This window comes from Poromitra crassiceps (genome assembly GCF_964638095.1).
Source record: "Poromitra crassiceps genome assembly, chromosome: 3".
Lineage (NCBI taxonomy): Eukaryota > Metazoa > Chordata > Actinopteri > Beryciformes > Melamphaidae > Poromitra > Poromitra crassiceps.
The window spans coordinates 37,547,079-37,566,741 of NC_139625.1; the positions used below are offsets into that span (position 1 = coordinate 37,547,079).

Genomic DNA, 19,663 nt, shown 5'->3' on the forward strand with positions numbered 1-19,663 from the left:
GCTGGGTGAAATATCACAATATTTTTGACCAAATACCTCAATATCGATATTATGACAATATTGTAGGGATGACTATTGGTGCTTTCACAAAATATTGAGATTTTTGATAAATAATCATCAGTAATGTGGATATAATGACTAAAGGTCTTTGCACACACAGTCCATTTGTTTTCGTATGCGTTTTTTTAATCCCTCATCTGAAAACACAGAATCACAGTTAAATAGGGGTGTCACGATACACTCAGTTCACGATACGATACGTATCACGATACTGGGTTCACGATAACGATACGATACGATACGATTTTAACAATATTTTTTTAAACTTGAATAATGACAATATATGACTGGAAAAGTAGTATTTTATTTGAAATGCACAAATACAAAACATGCTGTTGTGGGAAATTGTTATTACAATAACAACTAGAAAAAACATGAGATTGGAGATAAGGCTTATCTTGAAATAGAATGAGTTACACCGTCACTTAGATTTACTTTGAACTAAAAGGTTTCTCAGCAGTATAAATTCTCATTATGCATCTTCAGTTTTTCTTCAAACTCAAACAACAAGACTTTTCTTAGTCTATTTTTTATGCTTCAGTTTTTCCTGTCAAGTAAACAGTTTTGCCAGAAACTCAATTGAATGGTTTCTCTCCTGTATAACTTCTCATGTGTCTCTTCAGAGACTTGTTCAACTGAACTACTTTCCACACATTGAACTTCAACAAACAAAGACGTTTCTTTGTCTATTTTTGAAAAAAAAAAAAAAAAAAAAAAATTGCGATATGAGATTTCATCTCAACGATACATATCGTGACGTTTTACTATCGCGAAATTTCGTGGGACGATATATTGTGACACCCCTACAGTTAAACTTAAAATCAAGCCTTTAAAAATCTAATCTAATTTTTCATTCTAACTGGCAATATAAGATACATTTTCCAAACGGAAGGGTGGGGGGGGGTAGGTGTAGACCTATCAGTATACAGTATGTCTGTGTGAATGGGCCATTTTCTCAAACTGATTTTAAATTAATTTGAGACATTTAAAGTCTGTTTCAAGACCTGCAGCCACCCCAAAATATTTGACTGGTACTCTTAACGCCTACAAAATAACCCTTCAACCGGAGGGGGAACTTGCCATCTTCGGCTGCTCGGAATCCTCTTTGCTCCACCCAATGTCTGTGCAGCAATCTCTGACACAGGGGATTGATTGACTGTTGCCAAGAAACTAATTCTGAAGGAATGGAAGTCCTCCTCTCCACCTTCTTTTCAGCTGTGGCTGACAGACATGGTCTCAATTATACGAGAAACTCAGGTTCCAGAGGACCAATTAATTGAAGTCATTTTTAGTTATCTAACTGGGACCCATTCCTGACCTATTTTGACGAAGTCAAAAATGACAAGTGACTCACCCAGCTAATTTCTTATGGACCACCTGTAGTGGATCCCATGCACACTGCAGTATTTTTTTGTAAGCACACAAGCATTTTACATGACTGGTAGCACCACTTTGTAATATTGTAATGTTGAAAATCTATGTACCTATATATATTTTTTCTTCATCTTTTTCTTTTTTCCTTTTCCTGTCTGAGTCTGTTCTTGTTTTTCATGTTCTGAAAAGCTGCAAAATAAAATATTGAAAAAAAAGACCTGCAGCCACCCTTCTTTCTGCCTGCCTGTCTCTCTGCATATTTATTCATTCTGTCTGTCTGTCTGTCCGTCCGTCTCTCTGTCTGTCTGTCCATCTGCCTGTCTGTCTGTCTGTCCGTCTGTCTCTGTCTGTACGTCCATCTGCCTGTCTGGCCAAAATGGAACCAGTCGAGACTGAGGTTTTGCACAGTCGTTGCTCCTCTTTCATCCGGCTGGGAATAAAAAGCAGTGATCCCTTTTCAAAGCAGCCATGACGCTATCAAAGCAGGAGCCTAGTGTTTGACCAGGAGTCCATGTTACTTAACCTGTGAGGACACGGATGCATCTCTTCCTAGTTTAATTCATTGATTCGTACATGAAAGGCCTTAAAACTGAAGGTAGAGCAGGAAGATACAAAAAAGGACATGTGAGAAGGGCCAAAAAGCCCACTTGTCAAGTGAGTGCATTTCTGAATAGAAGCCGACTTTTCAACTTGGCAAACAAATTAATAACTGACAAACATTGATTCCTTTTCGAGCACTCTGTCAACCCTAACTCTGTGGAGGGCGCTACGTGGGCAGCCGTCCCTTAAGGCGTTGTAAGAGTGCGATCATGGATAATAGATAGTCGATGGGCGCGCTGGGCCGGAGAGTTCTGATGCTCGGCTACAAAACTCGTGCCAGTTTGTCTGCGAGCACCTAGGAGGGCACAAAGCATTTAATATTGAGCAATAGAAATTCAATCGGTGCTCACTTTAGAAGGCTGCACGGTGTGCTTCGTGTGTGTGTTTTGGTGTCCACGTGTGTATGTGTGGAGCTGTGTCTCTGCTGCTGCCTGCACTGTGGTAGCCCGAGGGGCCAAGCACATCCAAAGTAATGGGAATACATTAGAGAGCGATTGGTGCAGGGTAAAAAGAGGGAAAACTAAGAGAAAGAGAACTGCTGCAGACAAGTAAGAGTTGTTGGAGATTCTATCTAATATCAAGCTCCTGAGCTGGCACAAACTTTCCTTTCACTATTGAATGGGACAGCTGCGGTGTAGGCGGTGTGCTTGTGTGTATACGGGAAATGTAAAACCTTTTTGGAAGCCAGGCGAATATAACACATCCAAAACTCCCAGAGAAGGGCTTCATAGCAACGTTACTGCACACTTATGAATGGGATTCAACCTGTATGTCAGCTGTACTCTGGAATTAATATATCTATGCAGGGCTTAAAATCCGGCACGGGATTGCGAGAATCGCGCATATTTTTGCCAATTCCCGCAGATTTGTAATTTATAATGCGGGAGAAGTCCCGCAATTGTTTGCGCACCAATGTCTATAATGTTAAGCCGACAGAGCGGAACGAACGTTTGCTGAATACGAATGAGTGGTCGCCGTGTCTGACACATTAGAGGGCGTTCTGTTAGCTCAACATTACCTTACCTCAGGCAGTGGTGTAGCCTTCCCGCTCAGCAAACAGCATATTTGTTGTGACCAAATATCGCGCATTCAAAGCACTTCATACTCCCATAGCTGGCGTAATCCATATAAAAAAAACTCATGTTTTACCCAAAATGAAACGTCCAGGTTTTTTGTCGGTCGGTGGCTCCAGAACAGCCGGCTAACGTAAGGTGACCAGATTTCTCAAATGAAAATCGGGGACATTTCCAGTCCGGCAATCAATATATCATTAAAATATCCAATGTTATTACCTATGAAATAAAACAGGGGGATGATTCCGGTTTCATTTACTTTGCCCATGGCTGTTGTAATAAACAGTGTCGGCTTCACAAAGAGGCCCCTGGTGCCCCCCCAACACACACACACACTTCATTCACTGTGCCCCTTTACAAAATGTCACTGTGTTCTCCAGCAGCATTAATAGGCCTGGCCGTCCAAACCTACAGCGCCAGATGTTTTCTGAAAAGCCTCAGATCTCAAAGTGTTTTCGGTGTAGCCTACTCCTCCTAAGTGCTTTTTCATTGTTCCAGATTTCCTGAAAGAGCTGCAGCAGAACATGTAAACACTTGTTGGATACCTGGATCAATGGGCGACATAGACGTGATGCTGTGATATGCTTTTAACCCGCCCGTAAGCCTCCTGCAACCTTTCTGCTTGAGTGGTTGACCAGTGGGCACGTCTGTAAAGGGGAGACTTGTAGGTACTCATAGAATCCATTCTCATTCAGATATCTTGAGGTGAGAGAGGTCAAGGGTCCCCTTTGAAATTGACCATGCCGGTTTTTTAAAATTCATTATTTAGCCCCCCTCCCGACAAGGTAGCATGGCATTGTTGGTCCCAATGGGTGCTGTAGGTCTTACAGTTTCTTAGCCTATAAGTATCTTCACTCTAGATTTAAGAAGGAGCCCACAGACGCCAGTAGAAAATCGGGGACATTTTTGGGGACAGCTCCAGCCGGGGACAGGTCACCAAAAACGGGGACTGTCCCTGAAAATCGGGGACGTCTGATCACCTTACGTTACAGTGGCTAACCGGTGCTAATGTTAAATTGCATGTGGGGTAAGTCCCTCTATAAACCATAATATCTGTGTTGTTTCACCTTTGATTGAAAAACGCTTCCACCTGATTAAAGAAAACATGTGATTTTATGTAATACATAAAACATCAGTCAACATCACATAATGTCTTTGCTTTAATCAGGTGGAAACACACAGACCGATAGCATAATGGTTTATAGTGGGACAGACTTCCAATGCCTGCCTATTCACTTCAACAGACACTTCAACTTCCCAAATGCCAAATTTGTTACAGCTTTGCCAGTAACATGACAGTAAGAAAGGCAGATGTAGTGAGCAAAGATGGATGATTTAACTAATATTCCAGAGCTCTGACCTAACCAAATCTAACTGACATCACTATTGTGAACACAAAACAAAGAATATAACGAGTGTTTTATTGAAGTGTATCACTCAATACAAAAAAATAAAGGCTTTGATAGAACCAAAAGTATATGGCTCCTAGTCTGCAGATAAAACGAAAGTTACGTATGTAACTACGGTTCTATGAATCCCGAATGACCGCCAGAGGCGGTGCTTAAGCACTGAATATTCCCCTTCGCGCATGCGCAGTTCGAGTATTGTATACCAACAATGTCACCTGTGACCCCCTGGATGACCGGACAGAGGTTATATCTTCCGGTGTCATCAGGGATCATTTCCTACAGAAACTTCTCGCGAGCACACGAGGATTCTGAGTGACAGAGCGCTCTGGCGGTCATTCGGGATTCATAGAACCGTAGTTACATACGTAACTTTCGTTCTATTTCATCCCTGCTGACCGCCAGAGGCGGTGCTTAAGCACTGAATGACTTATACCAGCAAAGTCACGAGGAATCCTGAGTACCCACCTCAATGAGTATAATCAGAGGATTCTGGCACCAGGACCACGCCCAGTGGATGGGGAGTGGCAACATTCACCCGGTAGAACCTGGAGAAAGTGTCTGGTGACGCCCATGAGGCAGCAGCACATATGTCCCCCAGGGATACCCCTCTCAGGGCAGCCCATGATGTGGAGACACTCCTGGTAGAATGGCCCCTCACGCCGGATGGCAGGAGGCGGTTACTCGCCCCATAGGCATAGCTGATAGCGTCCACAATCCAGTGGGACAGACGCTGTTTGGAGAGAGCGCAACCTTTGTTAGGGCCACCATAACAGAGGAAGAGCTGTTCTGACTGTCGAATGCACATGGTAGCTGTAATATAGGCTCTTAGGGCCCGCACTGGGCACAGCAGTTCCCGCTTGTCCCCCCTCTCTCCTGGTGGGGGGTCAAATCGTGCAAGCCGTATTGGCTGGTTGAGGTGTGAGTGCGACAGCACCTTAGGGAGGAATGCTGTGTTTGGCCACAGAGTGACCCCCGAGCCATCTGAGTTCCACCTCAGACATGAGACACTGACAGACAGGGCGTGCAGCTCACTGACACGCTTTGCTGAGGTAATGGCCAGGAGGAATGCAGTCTTGCATGACACCCACTTTAGCTCCGCCTGTGCCATGGGCTCAAAGGGAGGCCTGCATAGAGCATCCAGCACCAGGGGAAGATCCCATGCTGGGATTCTCGGGGCTCTTGGAGGATGCAACCTCTGAGCCCCCTTCAGGAAGAGGGACACCAGACTGTGGCTCCCCACTGTGCCATTGTCGACTCTGGCATGTCGACACGATATTGCCGCTACGTACACTTTCAGAGTAGTAGGAGCCCGGCCTTTGTCCAGGAGGGACTGCAGGAACTCAAGGACAGTAGGCACAGAACAATGTACTGGGTCCTCGCTCCGACCCATACACCAGTTGTAAAATAGCTTCCATCTGTTGTCGTACTGCAGACGAGTGGATGGCGCCCTTGCATTCATTATAGTATGCCTGACAGGGTCTACACAGCTGCTGAGTAGTGGTTCGGGCCCTCCAGCAGCCAAACGCACAGCTGGAGGCGTTGGGGATTGGGATGCCAGATCTGACCTTCCAGTTGGGACAGGAGATCTCTCCTGTCGGGGAGGCGCCATGGAGCGCTGCGACAGAGTCTGTGCAGCAAAGGGAACCATGTCCTCCCTGGCCAGAAGGGGGCCACCAACAGAATCCTGTGGCCCTCCTGAAGAACTCTCTGAAGTACTAGCCGAATCAGAGGAAGCGGTGGGAAGGCATATAGAAGACCCTCTGGCCAAGGATGAGCCAGTGCATCCTGGCCCAGAGGGCTGGTTGTCTCCGCTAAGGAGAACCATAGAGGGCAGTGAGTCGACACCTCTGAGGCGAAGAGGTCCACCTCTGCTCTGCCGAAGCGGCTCCAGACTGTGTGCACCACCTCTGGGTTGAGGCACCACTCCCCCGATGGAGGCTTTTGACGGGAGAGGAAGTCTGCCAAGTGGTTCTGCTCTCCCGGTAGATATATTGCCCGTAGGCTGATCAGGCGGGGGGCCGCCCATGTCAGGAGGTCCCTTGACACTTGCAGCAGCCGTGCCGACTTGGTTCCACCCTGATGGTTTATATGATAGACGGTCGAGGTGTTGTCTGACCGAATGAGGACGTGCCTGCCCCTCAGGTATGGCAGGAAGTTCTTGAGAGCTAGGTGCACTGCTCGCAGCTCCAGCACATTGATGTGTCCGGCGCGGTCTTCCCCAGACCACTGCCCGCGAGCCGTCCTGCTCTGCCACACTGCACCCCATCCTGCGGGGCAGGCATCTGTGGTGACAGTCTCCCTGCGGGACGGGATGGAGCCCATAGGGACCCCCCTTGCCATATAGGCCCCGTCCCTCCACGGGGCTAGGGCGAGGAGACACTGCTGTGCCACTCTGACCTTTCTGTGTCTGTGCCGCTTGGCGTCCAAGCGGAAGCCGTTCAGCCACCTCTGCAGGGGGCGCAGCGACAGCAAGCCCAGCGGAACAACAGCTGCGATGGATGTCAGTTTGCCCAAGAGCCGAAGAAACGTGACGTAGGGCAACAGTCTTCCCCTTTGGAACAAGGGAAGAAGGCGTAGGATATCGTCCACACGGTGTGGGGACGGACAGGCTGTCATAGTAACAGTGTTTAATGCTAGCCCAATGAAGGTTGTGGTCTGAGATGGTTCTAGACAACTCTTTTCCATATTTACCTTGAGTCCTAGGTGGGACACGTGGGACAGGAGGCACCCTGTATCTTGGGCCACTTGAGCTCGGGATGGTGCGCAGACCAGCCAGTCGTCTAGGTACGGAAGGACCTTCATGCCCTGAGACTGCAGAGGTGCAAGCGCCGCTGCCACACATCTCGTGAACACCCGTGGGGAGAGAGAGAGCCCGAATGGCAGCACCCTGAACTGCCAGTGGTGGCCTCGATAGGCAAAGCGCAGAAACTGCCGGTGTTGATGGGCAATGGGGACATGAAAATAAGCGTCTTTCAGGTCTATGGATGTGAACCACTCTCCACGGGCTACAGTTCGCAGAACGTCTGCCGTGGTCAACATATGGAAGGGCATGACCTTCATGAACTTGTTGAGTTCCCTCAGGTCCAAGACTGGACGAAATCCGCCAGTCTTTTTCGGCACGAGGAAGTATGTCGAGTAGAACCCCCTGGGGTGCGACAGAGGGTCTACAGCCTCGATGGCACCCTTGGCCAGGAGGGCAGCCAACTCCTGGTCTAAGGCTATGGCTTTCACCGGGTCGTGTATGATGGTAATTTTGACCCGGCTGGATGTTGGGGGCCGGCGTCGGAATTGAAGCTTGTACCCGTGGGTTAAGGTGGCAACCACCCACGGGTCTGAAGCATGAGCAGCCCAGTACCTGAGCTGCTGATGGAAAAAATATCCGACAGCCGGCCGCGCGGCTTCAATGTCCGCCCCGCCGGCCCCTAGGGGCCCTGAAGGGGGGGCGGACAGGATCCGGGGCCCGAGGCCGATTGGAGGGCCGAAAGTCACGGCCCCGCCTCTGCGTGTACTGCTGAGGTTCACGACGGCTACTGATGTGCTCTGGTGGTGGAAAGCGGGCTCGGGGAGCAGCCGAGGGGCCCCTGGGCCTGGTGGGTGGAGGCATACGGCGAAGACCTGCCAGTTGCTGTCTGGTCTGCCCAGCCTGGATGGTTCGTTCCAGCGCTTCCTGTGCCGCTGACCCGAACATCTCTCCTGGCTCCACTGGGAGGCTACGGAGAGTCCTCCTCGACGCCTCAGTCAAATTAGACTGTGAAAGCCAGACTTGGCGACGAGTTTGGACCAGGATGGACATCATTCGTCCAATTTCCCTGGACATAAGGCCGAACGCCTCCAGTGACGCATCACAGAAGGCCACGGAGTCAGCATTCACATTGCCCTCCTGTAGTGAAGCAGAGAGGGCGAGCATGAGGTGTGACAGGGAGTTGCCTATACGACCGGCCCGAGCTCCCGCACCATAAGCCCTTGTGAGAAGGTCGTCAGTCATCCGACACTGGGGTCGGGGGCACCTAGCATCCCTTCGCAGAGCCTCATCGGGGGAAACAATGAGGGATGCGATGGCAGGCTCCATAGCTGGCATGTGATCCAGGCCAACTCTTGCCGTGTCGTGCATGGCTGCCAGGGTTCGACCATCAGCAGAGAGACGGGAGCAAGCTCCAGTGTCCCTCCAACAGGCCTGCAACTCCCTTATGTAGTCCACTGAGTGAGGGACCTCAAAGGCAGTGGAGGCTGGCCTGCGCCTGAAGAAGGCGCTTGCGGGAGCCGATTCCGCCTGCTGCGGTATCTCCATGCGTAGGTGATCTAGCGCCCTGCGCATGACCGTACGCATGGGGCGGTCCTCCGTCTCAGTCAGCGAACTGTGAGCGGAGGAATGGGAGCCCGGCCCTGAGGCCCGGGAGACCCCATCCAATGAGTCTTCCCCATAATCATGAAAGTGAGTCGCAGAAGCTGCCAGGGAGAGTGTATCCTCCTCTGGGGCAAGCACCGGCATTGGAGGAGTGGGCACCTCAGCCTCCTCTGAGAGGACACCAGGCTGCTGAGCCATGAGCATGGACCTCATCTGGGCCAGCTCAGCGGACAGCTGAGCCACCTTTGATGACAGCCCACTGCGGTCAGACTTCGTCTTTTTCTTGGAGGGTCCAACCGCAGCGGCCTCAGCCAGACGCCTAGAGCTCCTACGTTGGAGCGGAGACACTTGGCCCGATGGGGGGATGTCACCTTCGCCCATTGGGTGTTCCAGCTCTGCCAGTCTGACAGCCCTAACTGCCCTAGGCATGTAGCTGCAGTTCATGCATGGATTGTCCGACAGTGCCTCCCTCAGGTGCACAGGACCAAGGCACGCGGGGCAGAGATCATGGCCATCCTCTGGCTGCAGAGGGGCCTCACAGGATGTGCAATAATGTGCATTATCCATCATGGTGGCACCAGTTAGGAACACCGCCACACCGGCTAATGCACACCCTTTACAGTTAGCCCAGAGCGCGGACGCCACTGGTCCCTACTGTAGATGCTGTATGCTGGGGGGAGGGAGCGCGTACGCTGCCTATACCAGCAGGCAGCAGAGGCTTACTCACACAGTAGCCTATATATATATACACACAATGTAATTAATTAATATATATCTTAATTAATATTACTGTCACTAGCAGTGGTTAGCCAAACAAAACATCTAAACTCATCCAAAATGAAAACACTACTCACAGCGCTGACGCTATAACGTTAGTGAACAGAATGAGACCATATACTGGGGGAAGGGAGCGCGTACGCTGCCTACACCAGCAGAGGCTATTTCTTTTTTTTTTTTTTTTTCTTTTAACCACTCTTACAACGAAAAAACTCTAATCATAGAGCTGAAGCTATAACGTTGATGAACAAAATGAGGCCATATGCTGGGAAGAGGGAGCGCGCACGCAGCCTTCCCCAACAGAGGTTTATTCAAGTTACATAACAATAACGATAACTAATAACAACCGGGAAGCGCTAACGCAACCCCCACACTTGTAATGCCGGGAGGAGGCTGCGCAACGCAACACTCACCGGCAAGTCTGCAGCAGTAGGTATCGTTGAAGATACAGCTTTGCAAACAATTATGAAGTCACCTCACCTTGTCCGGAGAGGGAAGTGGAAAACACTGCCTTACCGGCGAAAGAACACCGCAGCGTCCACCTGAACAAAAAATAACTCCTCTCATACGAGGAAGATATTTCCGTCGCAGCTCCTGGAGGGCGAACGTTCGCTGCTCCGACCAACAACGGCCGCGGAACTACTAGCAACGGATTTAACGTTTTAATATGAAGTATCTCGGTAATGCTTTCAAAAGCACTCTGCGCGCGAGAAGTTGAAAAGGAAATGATCCCTGATGACACCGGAAGATATAACCTCTGTCCGGTCATCCAGGGGGTCACAGGTGACATTGTTGGTATACAATACTCGAACTGCGCATGCGCGAAGGGGAATATTCAGTGCTTAAGCACCGCCTCTGGCGGTCAGCAGGGATGAAATAGAACACATTGACAAAAGCCATAGTAATTTAGACTCCGGTGTGCATAAACTACAGGTTAAGACCTTCCTTTTTTAAATACAAAAATAGAAAGAAATTATCGCTTATCGGACATGAGAAGCAGATATCTGTGGGTTATAGTAGGGTATTGGCTGAAAAAAGCCTCCCCAAAATCTATAGATCCCCCCCAAAAATCTATAAATCCCCCCTATCTGAAGAACATAAGGGGGGAATTCCCCCCCAGTTTGCAAAGTAAATTTTAAGCCCTGCTATGTTCTTTTTTTCATCTACATGGCAGAAACATCTAAATACAAATCCACATGGTAACCTGTAACTTGATTTGAACTTTGAAATCCTCCTACTAGCCAGTGTTAGTAGTTAGCTAACTTAACATCATCTACCGTCATCGGCCAGCATCGTATGTTTGTTTTGTTTCGCATGTTTGTTTTTTTGTGATGTGGCGCGAAATAAACTTTATTCATTCATTCATTCATTCATTCATACCGTACCCTGAACATTCTGATACTGCCTAATTATTAGCCACTTCTTAACATGCGGTGGAATCCGTATTATAACCTGCTCCTAGCCGGTTGGCCTGCATGTTAAACAACAATTAGCCGGCCTACGCGCACTCCCGCGAGTCCGTATCTTATCTACCTCGACCGCCGGTATAAGATCCGCTTCCACGCAATCGCAGCTCATGTTAAACAGTGGCAGGTCATTATCCGCAGATCCGTCTGAGTGGGCGGGTGTGGCTCTTCGTGACTCACTTCACGTTCACTACTTTATTAATTAATGAATCGTTCGGGCAATGGCTTATATCAACGAGCAAACTCACGGTTTCCTCAAGTGCTGCAAAAACGGCTTGAATTGTTTGGCCAATGCGCTTCAGCTGCAGGCAGCCAGGTCCAGTGCATCAGGAGGGACGCTGCTGCGCTGCTTGCTTGCTCCCATGTCAGAAAAAGCCTAACTTTTGTGGGGAGAAATACATTGAAAACTAGTCAGATATGACTTGAAATGCCACTTGTAAAATAAATCACCCACAGTGATTGACGACAGTCCGACCACTATTTTGACTGGGCGGCTTTATGTAGCCTAAAGGCGAAGCGCTCATTTTTGGCACATTGCCACCCCTCGTTGGAATGGACTCCGTTAAAACTTAAAACGGCATGTTTTTTGAAGTCTCCAGATTTGTCGCTAACGTGATGCAGCCAATTCTATTGTGTGAGGCAGCCATTTGAGGCAGGCAGTGTTGTGTGACTGTGCCTCCCCACTGCGGAGAGGATAGGAGCTGACTGACTGATAGGCTATCAAACTTTTGTGGGGAGAAATACATTTAAAACTAGTCAGATATGACTTGTCAGAATGGACTGTTAAAACGGCATGTTTTTGAATGGAGTTTGGTTACAAATTCGCTAAAGCTGTTTCCTATCACATTTCTTGTTTTCGATACATGCTACCGCCGCCGCCCCCCCCGCCCACTGGCAGAAAAAAACGGCTCATATCCAGTTGTTTCTTAACAAAGACCCCTCATGTTTAGAAAGGCAAAATCTGAAAATATCCTGATCTCTCTAGCCTGACATGATCCAGAGTTCATGTTTAAAAGGCACTATTGTATCCTAGATGGCCAAAACAACTTAGCAACAAATACTGACATAAAAAAATCACTTGCTTTTGGCATTTTGGTTGGTTTTTGGGATACTGTAGTCTACAACAGTTAGCTGGCTAGCATTATTATAGCTAACAACTAGCAGGATTGCAGAGCTAAATAATGGATATAGTTACAGTGCTAGCTTGCTTATTTAATGTTCTAGAGTACCAGCTGGGCAAGCTAAGGCAGCAACTGTAACTAAGATGAACTGAATGAGATAAGATGACATTTTAGAAGATCCCTGTGGGGAAATTGGGTCGTTGGAGAAGCACCCTGAAGGTTGGAGGACATGGTAGTGTTAATACAAGTCAGTGTGTGTGTGTGTGTGTGTGTGTGTGTGTGTGTGTGTGTGTGCATGTGTGCGTGCACGCTCACATGTGTGTGTGTGTGTGTGTGTGTGTGTGTGTGTGTGTGTGCATGTGTGCGTGCAAGCTCACACGTGTGTGTGTGTGTGTGTGTGTGTGTGTGTGTGTGTGTGTGTACCTCTCCTCCCGGGGTAAACAGCAGGATAGTATTCGTAGTAGAGGTCTGGTTGGTCCAGGTTGCCAAAAGGCTCTATCTCCAGCTCAGCATTTTGGAAGAGGTTTAGCTTGGTCAGCAGGGCCAGCCGCACAAACCACAGCTGGAAAACACACACAAACACATGAACACACACACCTTTGTTAGCGCATGGAACTCTACACAAGTACAAGTTATAACAAAAAGTTTAACAGCCCTAATACATATGGAGAGAGAGAGAGAGAGAGAGAGAGAGAGAGAGAGAGAGAGAGAGAGAGAGAGAGAGAGAGAGAGAGAGAGAGATCATGCATATCTTCCAATCTCCTCTGGTCACAGCTGTTGCTCTCCCTGGGTAGTACTGCCCTCTGCCTGTCATCTAGAGAATGTGTGTGCGTGCGTGTGCGTGTGCGTGCGTGCGTGCGTGCGTGTGTGTGTGTGTGTGTGCGTGTGCGTGCGCGCTCTCTTCCTTTCGACTCTAATGTATGCAGGCATCTCTTGGCTTCAACTCTCTCACACACACTCTCACACACACACACACACACACACACACACACACACACACACACACACACACACACACACACACACACACACACACACACACACACACACACACACACACACACACACACACACACACACACACACACAACACAACACAAAGATGGAGAGAGAGGTGGACAGATATAGATAGAAGGATGCATGGATCTGTGCATAGCCACTGGTGTGCTACCTGCAGTGAGTCGGTGGTGTGGGAGGTGATCTGGCCGCTCTTGCCGTATCCCTGGCCATGGACTGTCAGCAGCCGGCCTGTCAGATCCACTGCAGCCCGCCAATTCTTACTGCTCTGGAGGGAGGAAGACAGAACAATGTGTGGAAACTCCCCCACAATTAAACTATATTATAGGGCATTATAGGCCACTCTACAAAATACAAAAAGATACAGCCTACACACAGTTTTATGACGACGACGACGACAACAACAAAGACAAACCTGAAAGCAGCCCTGGTGCAAAACATGTGAATGTGGATCAAGGACTTTCAACTGGCTGAACTTGATTTGTCTGTTAGAGATTAAGAACAGTCTCAAGAAGAGGACACATCACTATGGGTGTCTGGGTAGTGTAGTGGTAGATTCCCTGCCTACCAACACGAGGGTCACAGGTTCGTATCCACGTGTTACCTCCGGCTTGGTTGGGCGTCCATACAGGCACGATTGGCTGTGCCTGAGGAGGTTGGGAAGCCAGATTGGGGGTATGTGTCCTGGTCGCTCAGTGGTGTAGTCTACCTTTTTTCAGAGGGTATACTGACCCTTTTTCAGAGGGTATACTGACCCTGACCCCCCCCCCCCCCCTTCCCGTCAATCTCTCTCTCTCTCTCTCTCTGCTCAACGCTGTAACACCATTTTATTTTGAAATTCAGTTGACTTTGCCATTTCCCATGGATATTGTTGCGTTTTTCTTTCATGGCTTGACAGAAAAAGTCTGCCTTCACGCGTCTAGTCGGCTTGAAAATAGAACTGACGTAAAAATCGGCACAGCTCAGGCGAGGCGTGGGTACACGGAACTTGAAGGTTCACGTTGAGGTGCCCTGTGTACACAGCCTCATTGACTAAAAAGGACGCCTATTTAAAAGCGTGGGTAAAGGCAAGGCTTAGGTGCTGTGTGTGAACATAGGGTAACACACAGAGCGCACAGGGTGAATTTTATGAATGGAAATTAAAAACGATACGTATCATAGCGCATTTCCCAGTGCGCGTACGCAAATCTGAGTAATTTTGCAGTGTGTATACGGCGTATACCTGCGTATCACGTAGACTACACCACTGTGGTCGCTGCACCGGCGCCTCCTCTGGTCGGTCGGGGCGCCTGATCGGGGTGGAAGGTAACTGGTGCAGCATGGTGCTAGTCTCGGCTCGCCCCAGATCGGCAGAGGGTGGAGCAGCAACCGGGGCAGCAAATAGGGCAGTATGGGGATAAATTTGCCAAGTATAATTGGGGAGAAAATGGGGGGAAATCTGAAAAATAGTAATAATAATAAGAGGACACATCGCTAACAAGGTACCAGATATCAAGACACCTTTGTTCGAGGATTCTGAATGTAATTGAACTAAGATTTCTGTTTGATGAGGAACACTTTCTGCAGAATGCTAGTCTCATGTGCTCTCGCCAGGTACTACAGTCCTTCACTCTTTGGCTTCTGCACTTGTTCAGAGTCATTTTGACTATGCTGCCATCTGCTGGTATACTGGTCTCTCTCAGAAACTCAAAAACAAATTACAAACGGCTCAAAACAAGTTGATTCGAGTCATTCTTAAAGTCCATCCACGTACCCACCTGGACCAAGCTCATTTTGACAGTCTTAATTGGCTGACAGTTGAGAAGCGCACTTTATACATCAAGCTGCTGTTCACTTTTAAGATTGTTAAGAATTTTGTTCCTATGTATCTTAAAAGCTACTTTTCTTGTGTGAGTGAGCGTCACCAGTATTCTACGAGAGGCAGTTCTACTGATTTCATCCCTATCAGATTTAGGACCCTGATGGGGAGGAACTCGTTCAAATATAATGCAGCGACTCAATGGAACATGTTACCTTCGTGCTTGAAACTGAGTGAGTCTATCTGCACTTTTAAAAAAGGCTTAAAAAATTGGTTACAAACATCCGCACTTTAAACCGTTTTATCCTGTCTTTTTCAGTTCTTGAATTGGTTATTTATTTATGGTATAGCTGGTCTTTTATTTTATTGATTGATATGTTTAGTTCTAGTTTTTATTTTTTTATTTTGGTAAATTATAAACTGAGTTAGTAATTTATCTTTTAATGGAGTTGTATTAGTTTTAAATTATGCTCCCACTTGCACTTCTTTGTTACACGTATTTACGTTGTCTGTCTTGTCTCCATGGGGACCACAATGGAAATAAGCCTTCGGGCTTTATTGTGTTTTTATCCTTGGTGATATGTTGTCTTATGTCCTGTTTTTTATCACCAAATAAAGTCAATCAATCAATCAATTCTATAGCTTCAAGTAGTTAAGATGTTTTAAAGATCTTTTTAATGGCAATTTGAATCAAATTAAGCTTCAAACCCAGAAAAATACTGAAGAGTAAAGGCTTTTGCACATCAAGCCCATATTTTTGGTCCGAAATTGTCACACGTTTTAAAATAAATACGACCTCATGTTGTGTCAACCTGTATAAAAGTGTATGCAACCAGGGATATGTCTCACTAGACAAGTATTGCACTAAGAAAAAGCAACATTTTTAAGAGCTCGGAAAGAGTATTTAAAGCAGCGATGAGGGACTTCATTTTGAGTTGATTTTAGTGGCCCCTCTGGACAAAAGCGGTAGTGTTCCCAGAACAAAGATTGCATTTCCTGAACACAGTCTCCTCCTGCAGTGGCCAGCGAGTCAGCCGAGCTTCGACAGGCTGGCCAGGGCTTCTCCGAGTCAGTGAGCCTCGCCCGCTGTTTCATTTACTGCATAAGGTTGACGTTACTGGTTTATTCGCCGGCCAGGCCGGAAAACAAGAATTACAACCAGTTTCACACGGACGTAACACAGACAGACAGACATGTGCCCGGCCAGCGCGCAGACATTTAGAAATCGCAGATTTCCTCGCCGATGTTCTCATTTGCTGTAGGTAAGATGTGAGGCATCAGTATTAAACTTAGACTGTTTCATAATCAGTGAAAAGTCCCTCATACCTACTTTAACTCATTGAGTGCCAAGGATGAGTATGTTCGTCAATTCAGATACTAACGTAGAGTGCCAAGGACGAGTATGTTCGTCAATTGCGTTTTTTGATGGTGGGACGTGGATCAAAGCCTCAGGCATCTCCTGTACAAATATTGTAGCTATTGAAGGTGTATAACCTATTTTACGGACTCATTAGGTGGCGACAGTGCTCTCCAGATTAGAGAAAGGTCAGGAAAACACCAGGAAAAAGCCCCGTGATGAAAGAGAAACCGCTCATGCTGCAGCCAGAGCCATATAGATGGCTCTGGCTGCAGCTGACGTTGGCTGCGAACAGCAGTCAATCCGCGCCCACAACTGAGCCCCTCTGCCTCTGTCTGTCTGTCTGCATAGTTTCTCCTCACGATTAGCCGCCAGAAAGGCAGCACCCGACGCCGAAGGGCCAAACCATTCTCAGCAGTCCGGTTTAGCTTTTCCGTGTCACGCTGGGAGCCGGCGCACAAAAACGGCGCTCCGAAAATAGACTGGGTGCGTGAGGCTGTGTGTTAGTGTGGGGAGGAGTTTGCAGCTGAGGGGGGGAGATGGGGGTGGGGCACGCAGGGCCCCACACAACTACACCACGTCACTACATCAGAAAATATTAGCTTCAGACTCAGTGAATGTGCTTGAAATGCTTCATTTCACAAAAGGCGGAATATCTCAGGTTCTAATTTGAAACGTCTCTTTTTGCTCAAAACAACCTATCTTCTCCGGCTCATAACTAAAGAACGGAAAATGGTATCAATAAACTTTTTTTGCAGATGATAGAAGAGAGTCTCATCGTTCTTTGTGCGTGTTCGGTGTTTACATAGTAATATCACACAATATTCTGTGGGCCTCGAGAAATAACTGAAAACGCTCTGAAACTCTGGCACTGGGAGCGTCCGTTCTCCAAAAGTGGCTGGCACTCAATAGCCGTTTTCCCACATGTGCTTTGTACCGCTAAATGACCGGAACGTGGTCTAATGCCTGCATGTGAGAAAGTTCGTCGTGCCGGTATAAGCGCGACCCGTCCGTCCCCGACATTTCACCAGTTTCGAGCCAGTTAGAAGAGCGGTATGCTCATAAGGGGACGCAAGTGGAAACGGGTCCAGTCATTTTCCGCGACAGCGGTCCTTCAATCATGGGCGAGGTGTAGCCTACACACGTTGCTTAATGTTCCAGCGGGCATAATCTAATCATTCGCGCACATTAAAGCAAACTGGCGAAATTATCTTGTGATAGCCTAATAAGAGCAGTATGTCAGCTTGCTGATTTCTGAAGGCAACCCCGGACACATCAAACGAAGCCAGTCTGTAAAAAGTGCTTCAACGCGACGCAGGTGAACGGATAAACATCGAACCAGCAACTATTTCTCTCAGACACGGATCCAACTTCTTCAAAGTGCATCATCTAATCATTCGCGCACATCAAAGCAAACTACTTCCACATTTCGCTTCGTGCATTTGCTTTCTCTACATACATACAAGCGTTGAGCAGCTTGCAAGCCTCTCTGTCCTGTGTGGCTGCTGCTCTCGAGCAGAGAGGGGAGGGTTAAATCGGCTGTGTTTATTACGCTGGCGGCTTGACGCTGCTCTTAAGTCAAACGAGTGTGATTTATTGTGTGACAACTGACAAGCAAACTTATTTCGAGTTTTGCCGACCCCCCAAATAAGCTCCCCCCTCCCCCCGCCCCCCAACATACAGGCAAATTCGCTGATAGATTCCCACATGCGCGAGCCGAAGTGTGAAGGGAAATGTCCGATATTGACTTACAGGTAATTTTCCGGTACGCATGTGGGAAAACGGCTAATGAGTTAAGAATCAAAGGCGAGGTCTGAGCCTGCATTTTAGGCCTTGAATTGAGATAATGGTGCAGACATTGTGATGCAAATATGAACAGACAGCTTAGATGCAAAGTAAGGCGACGTGCCTTCTCCATAGTGAGCAACATGCATTACACTGTCACCTCCCAGCAGCTAATAATGAGCTGTCTCAGCCTGGGAAACAAAGCATGTTACACATGAGGCGGGTGTGTGTGTGTATTTGAAAGTGTGTGTCCCGATGTGTGTAACAGCTGCGCATTCAGGCTGGAGGACAAAGCGCCCACGCACACAAAAGTGAGCGACACACACACACACACACACACACACACACACACACACACACACACACACACACACACACACACACACACACACACACACACACACACACACACACACACACACACAGGGACAGATATTAGCAGCATCTGCTTCCACAGGAGGTGGTACAATAGGTGCGCGGGGGACAGAGGTGGGAGGGGGGTGTAGAGTCACCCCACCCCATCAACACACATGACAAGGTCGGCTCGCCGATTGGGTCCTAAGTGCTGTGCCATTCATCATAGCCAGGGAGCTAATTAGGCGAGAGAGGGAGACAGAGGGAGAGAGAGAGAGGGGGGGGGGGCTACTCTCTTTCTAGTCATCTTTCTCTATCATCACCCGTTTCTCTATCGCTCTCTTCCTCATTCACCCAATTTCCTTCCTTTCCTCTTCGCCCGCCCCCCTCCTTTCTTTCTCTCCTCTCCAGGATTCTATTCTCCCACGCTCTCCCCTGCCTCTGTCTCCACATTTCCTCTTCTGCTTAGAGATGCACCATATTGGATTTCTTTGGCCAATATCCGATATTTTCCAATTCTTTTGGCTGATACCGATAATGTGGCACTGGGCTTTTTTTCTCCACCTAATTTCAGAGAACATCAAGTAAGTCTCCTGTAGTGGAATCGAGTCGACACACTTATTTATTACGCCTCCTACTTATGCATGGTGGCTCAGTGGCACTGTTGGCTTACAGCAGGAAGGTTCCCAGTGCATGTTCTCCCTGTGTGTGTGTGGGTTTCCTCCCACCATCAAAGACATGTATGTTAGGGTGAATACTCTGTCAGTGCCGCTGACCAAGGCAATGGCAATAGCAGTGGAGTTGGTCCCCGGGCGCTGCACTGCGGCGCCCGGGGCTGGGCTGCGTGCCCTCCAGTGTTGCTCCTGGCCAATCCCGGCGCCACAGGGCGTGGTTATTGCTTATCCTATGTGGGGTTAGAAATCACGCCCCACTGGCAGATGCAGACATAAACACAATGCTTTTCACTATGTACACATTCACTGAGCAAAATAAGAAAACTACACACTTCAACTTAGGTTATGTAAAACATGCCATATTTCATATTTATTTATGTAAGCAGCATAGAGCATTTGGGCATAATTAAAGCATAATTTTATCGGCCTGTCATTTTGGAAGAAAGGTTCGTT

At 48.0% G+C, this 19,663-nt stretch overlaps 1 protein-coding gene across 2 annotated transcripts in view; it reads right to left on the bottom strand.

Annotated features, from left to right (window-relative positions):
• trappc12 (trafficking protein particle complex subunit 12) overlaps nt 1-19,663 on the bottom strand; it is a 71,310-nt gene that overhangs the window by 13,332 nt on the left and 38,315 nt on the right. For both annotated transcript variants that reach the window (XM_083634357.1, XM_083634356.1), the window contains exons 4-5: nt 13,397-13,510; nt 12,649-12,787 (exon numbers count right to left, since the gene is read on the bottom strand). In XM_083634357.1, the coding sequence (XP_083490483.1) occupies nt 12,649-12,787; nt 13,397-13,510 (253 nt within the window). The remainder of the gene's footprint in view (nt 1-12,648; nt 12,788-13,396; nt 13,511-19,663) is intronic.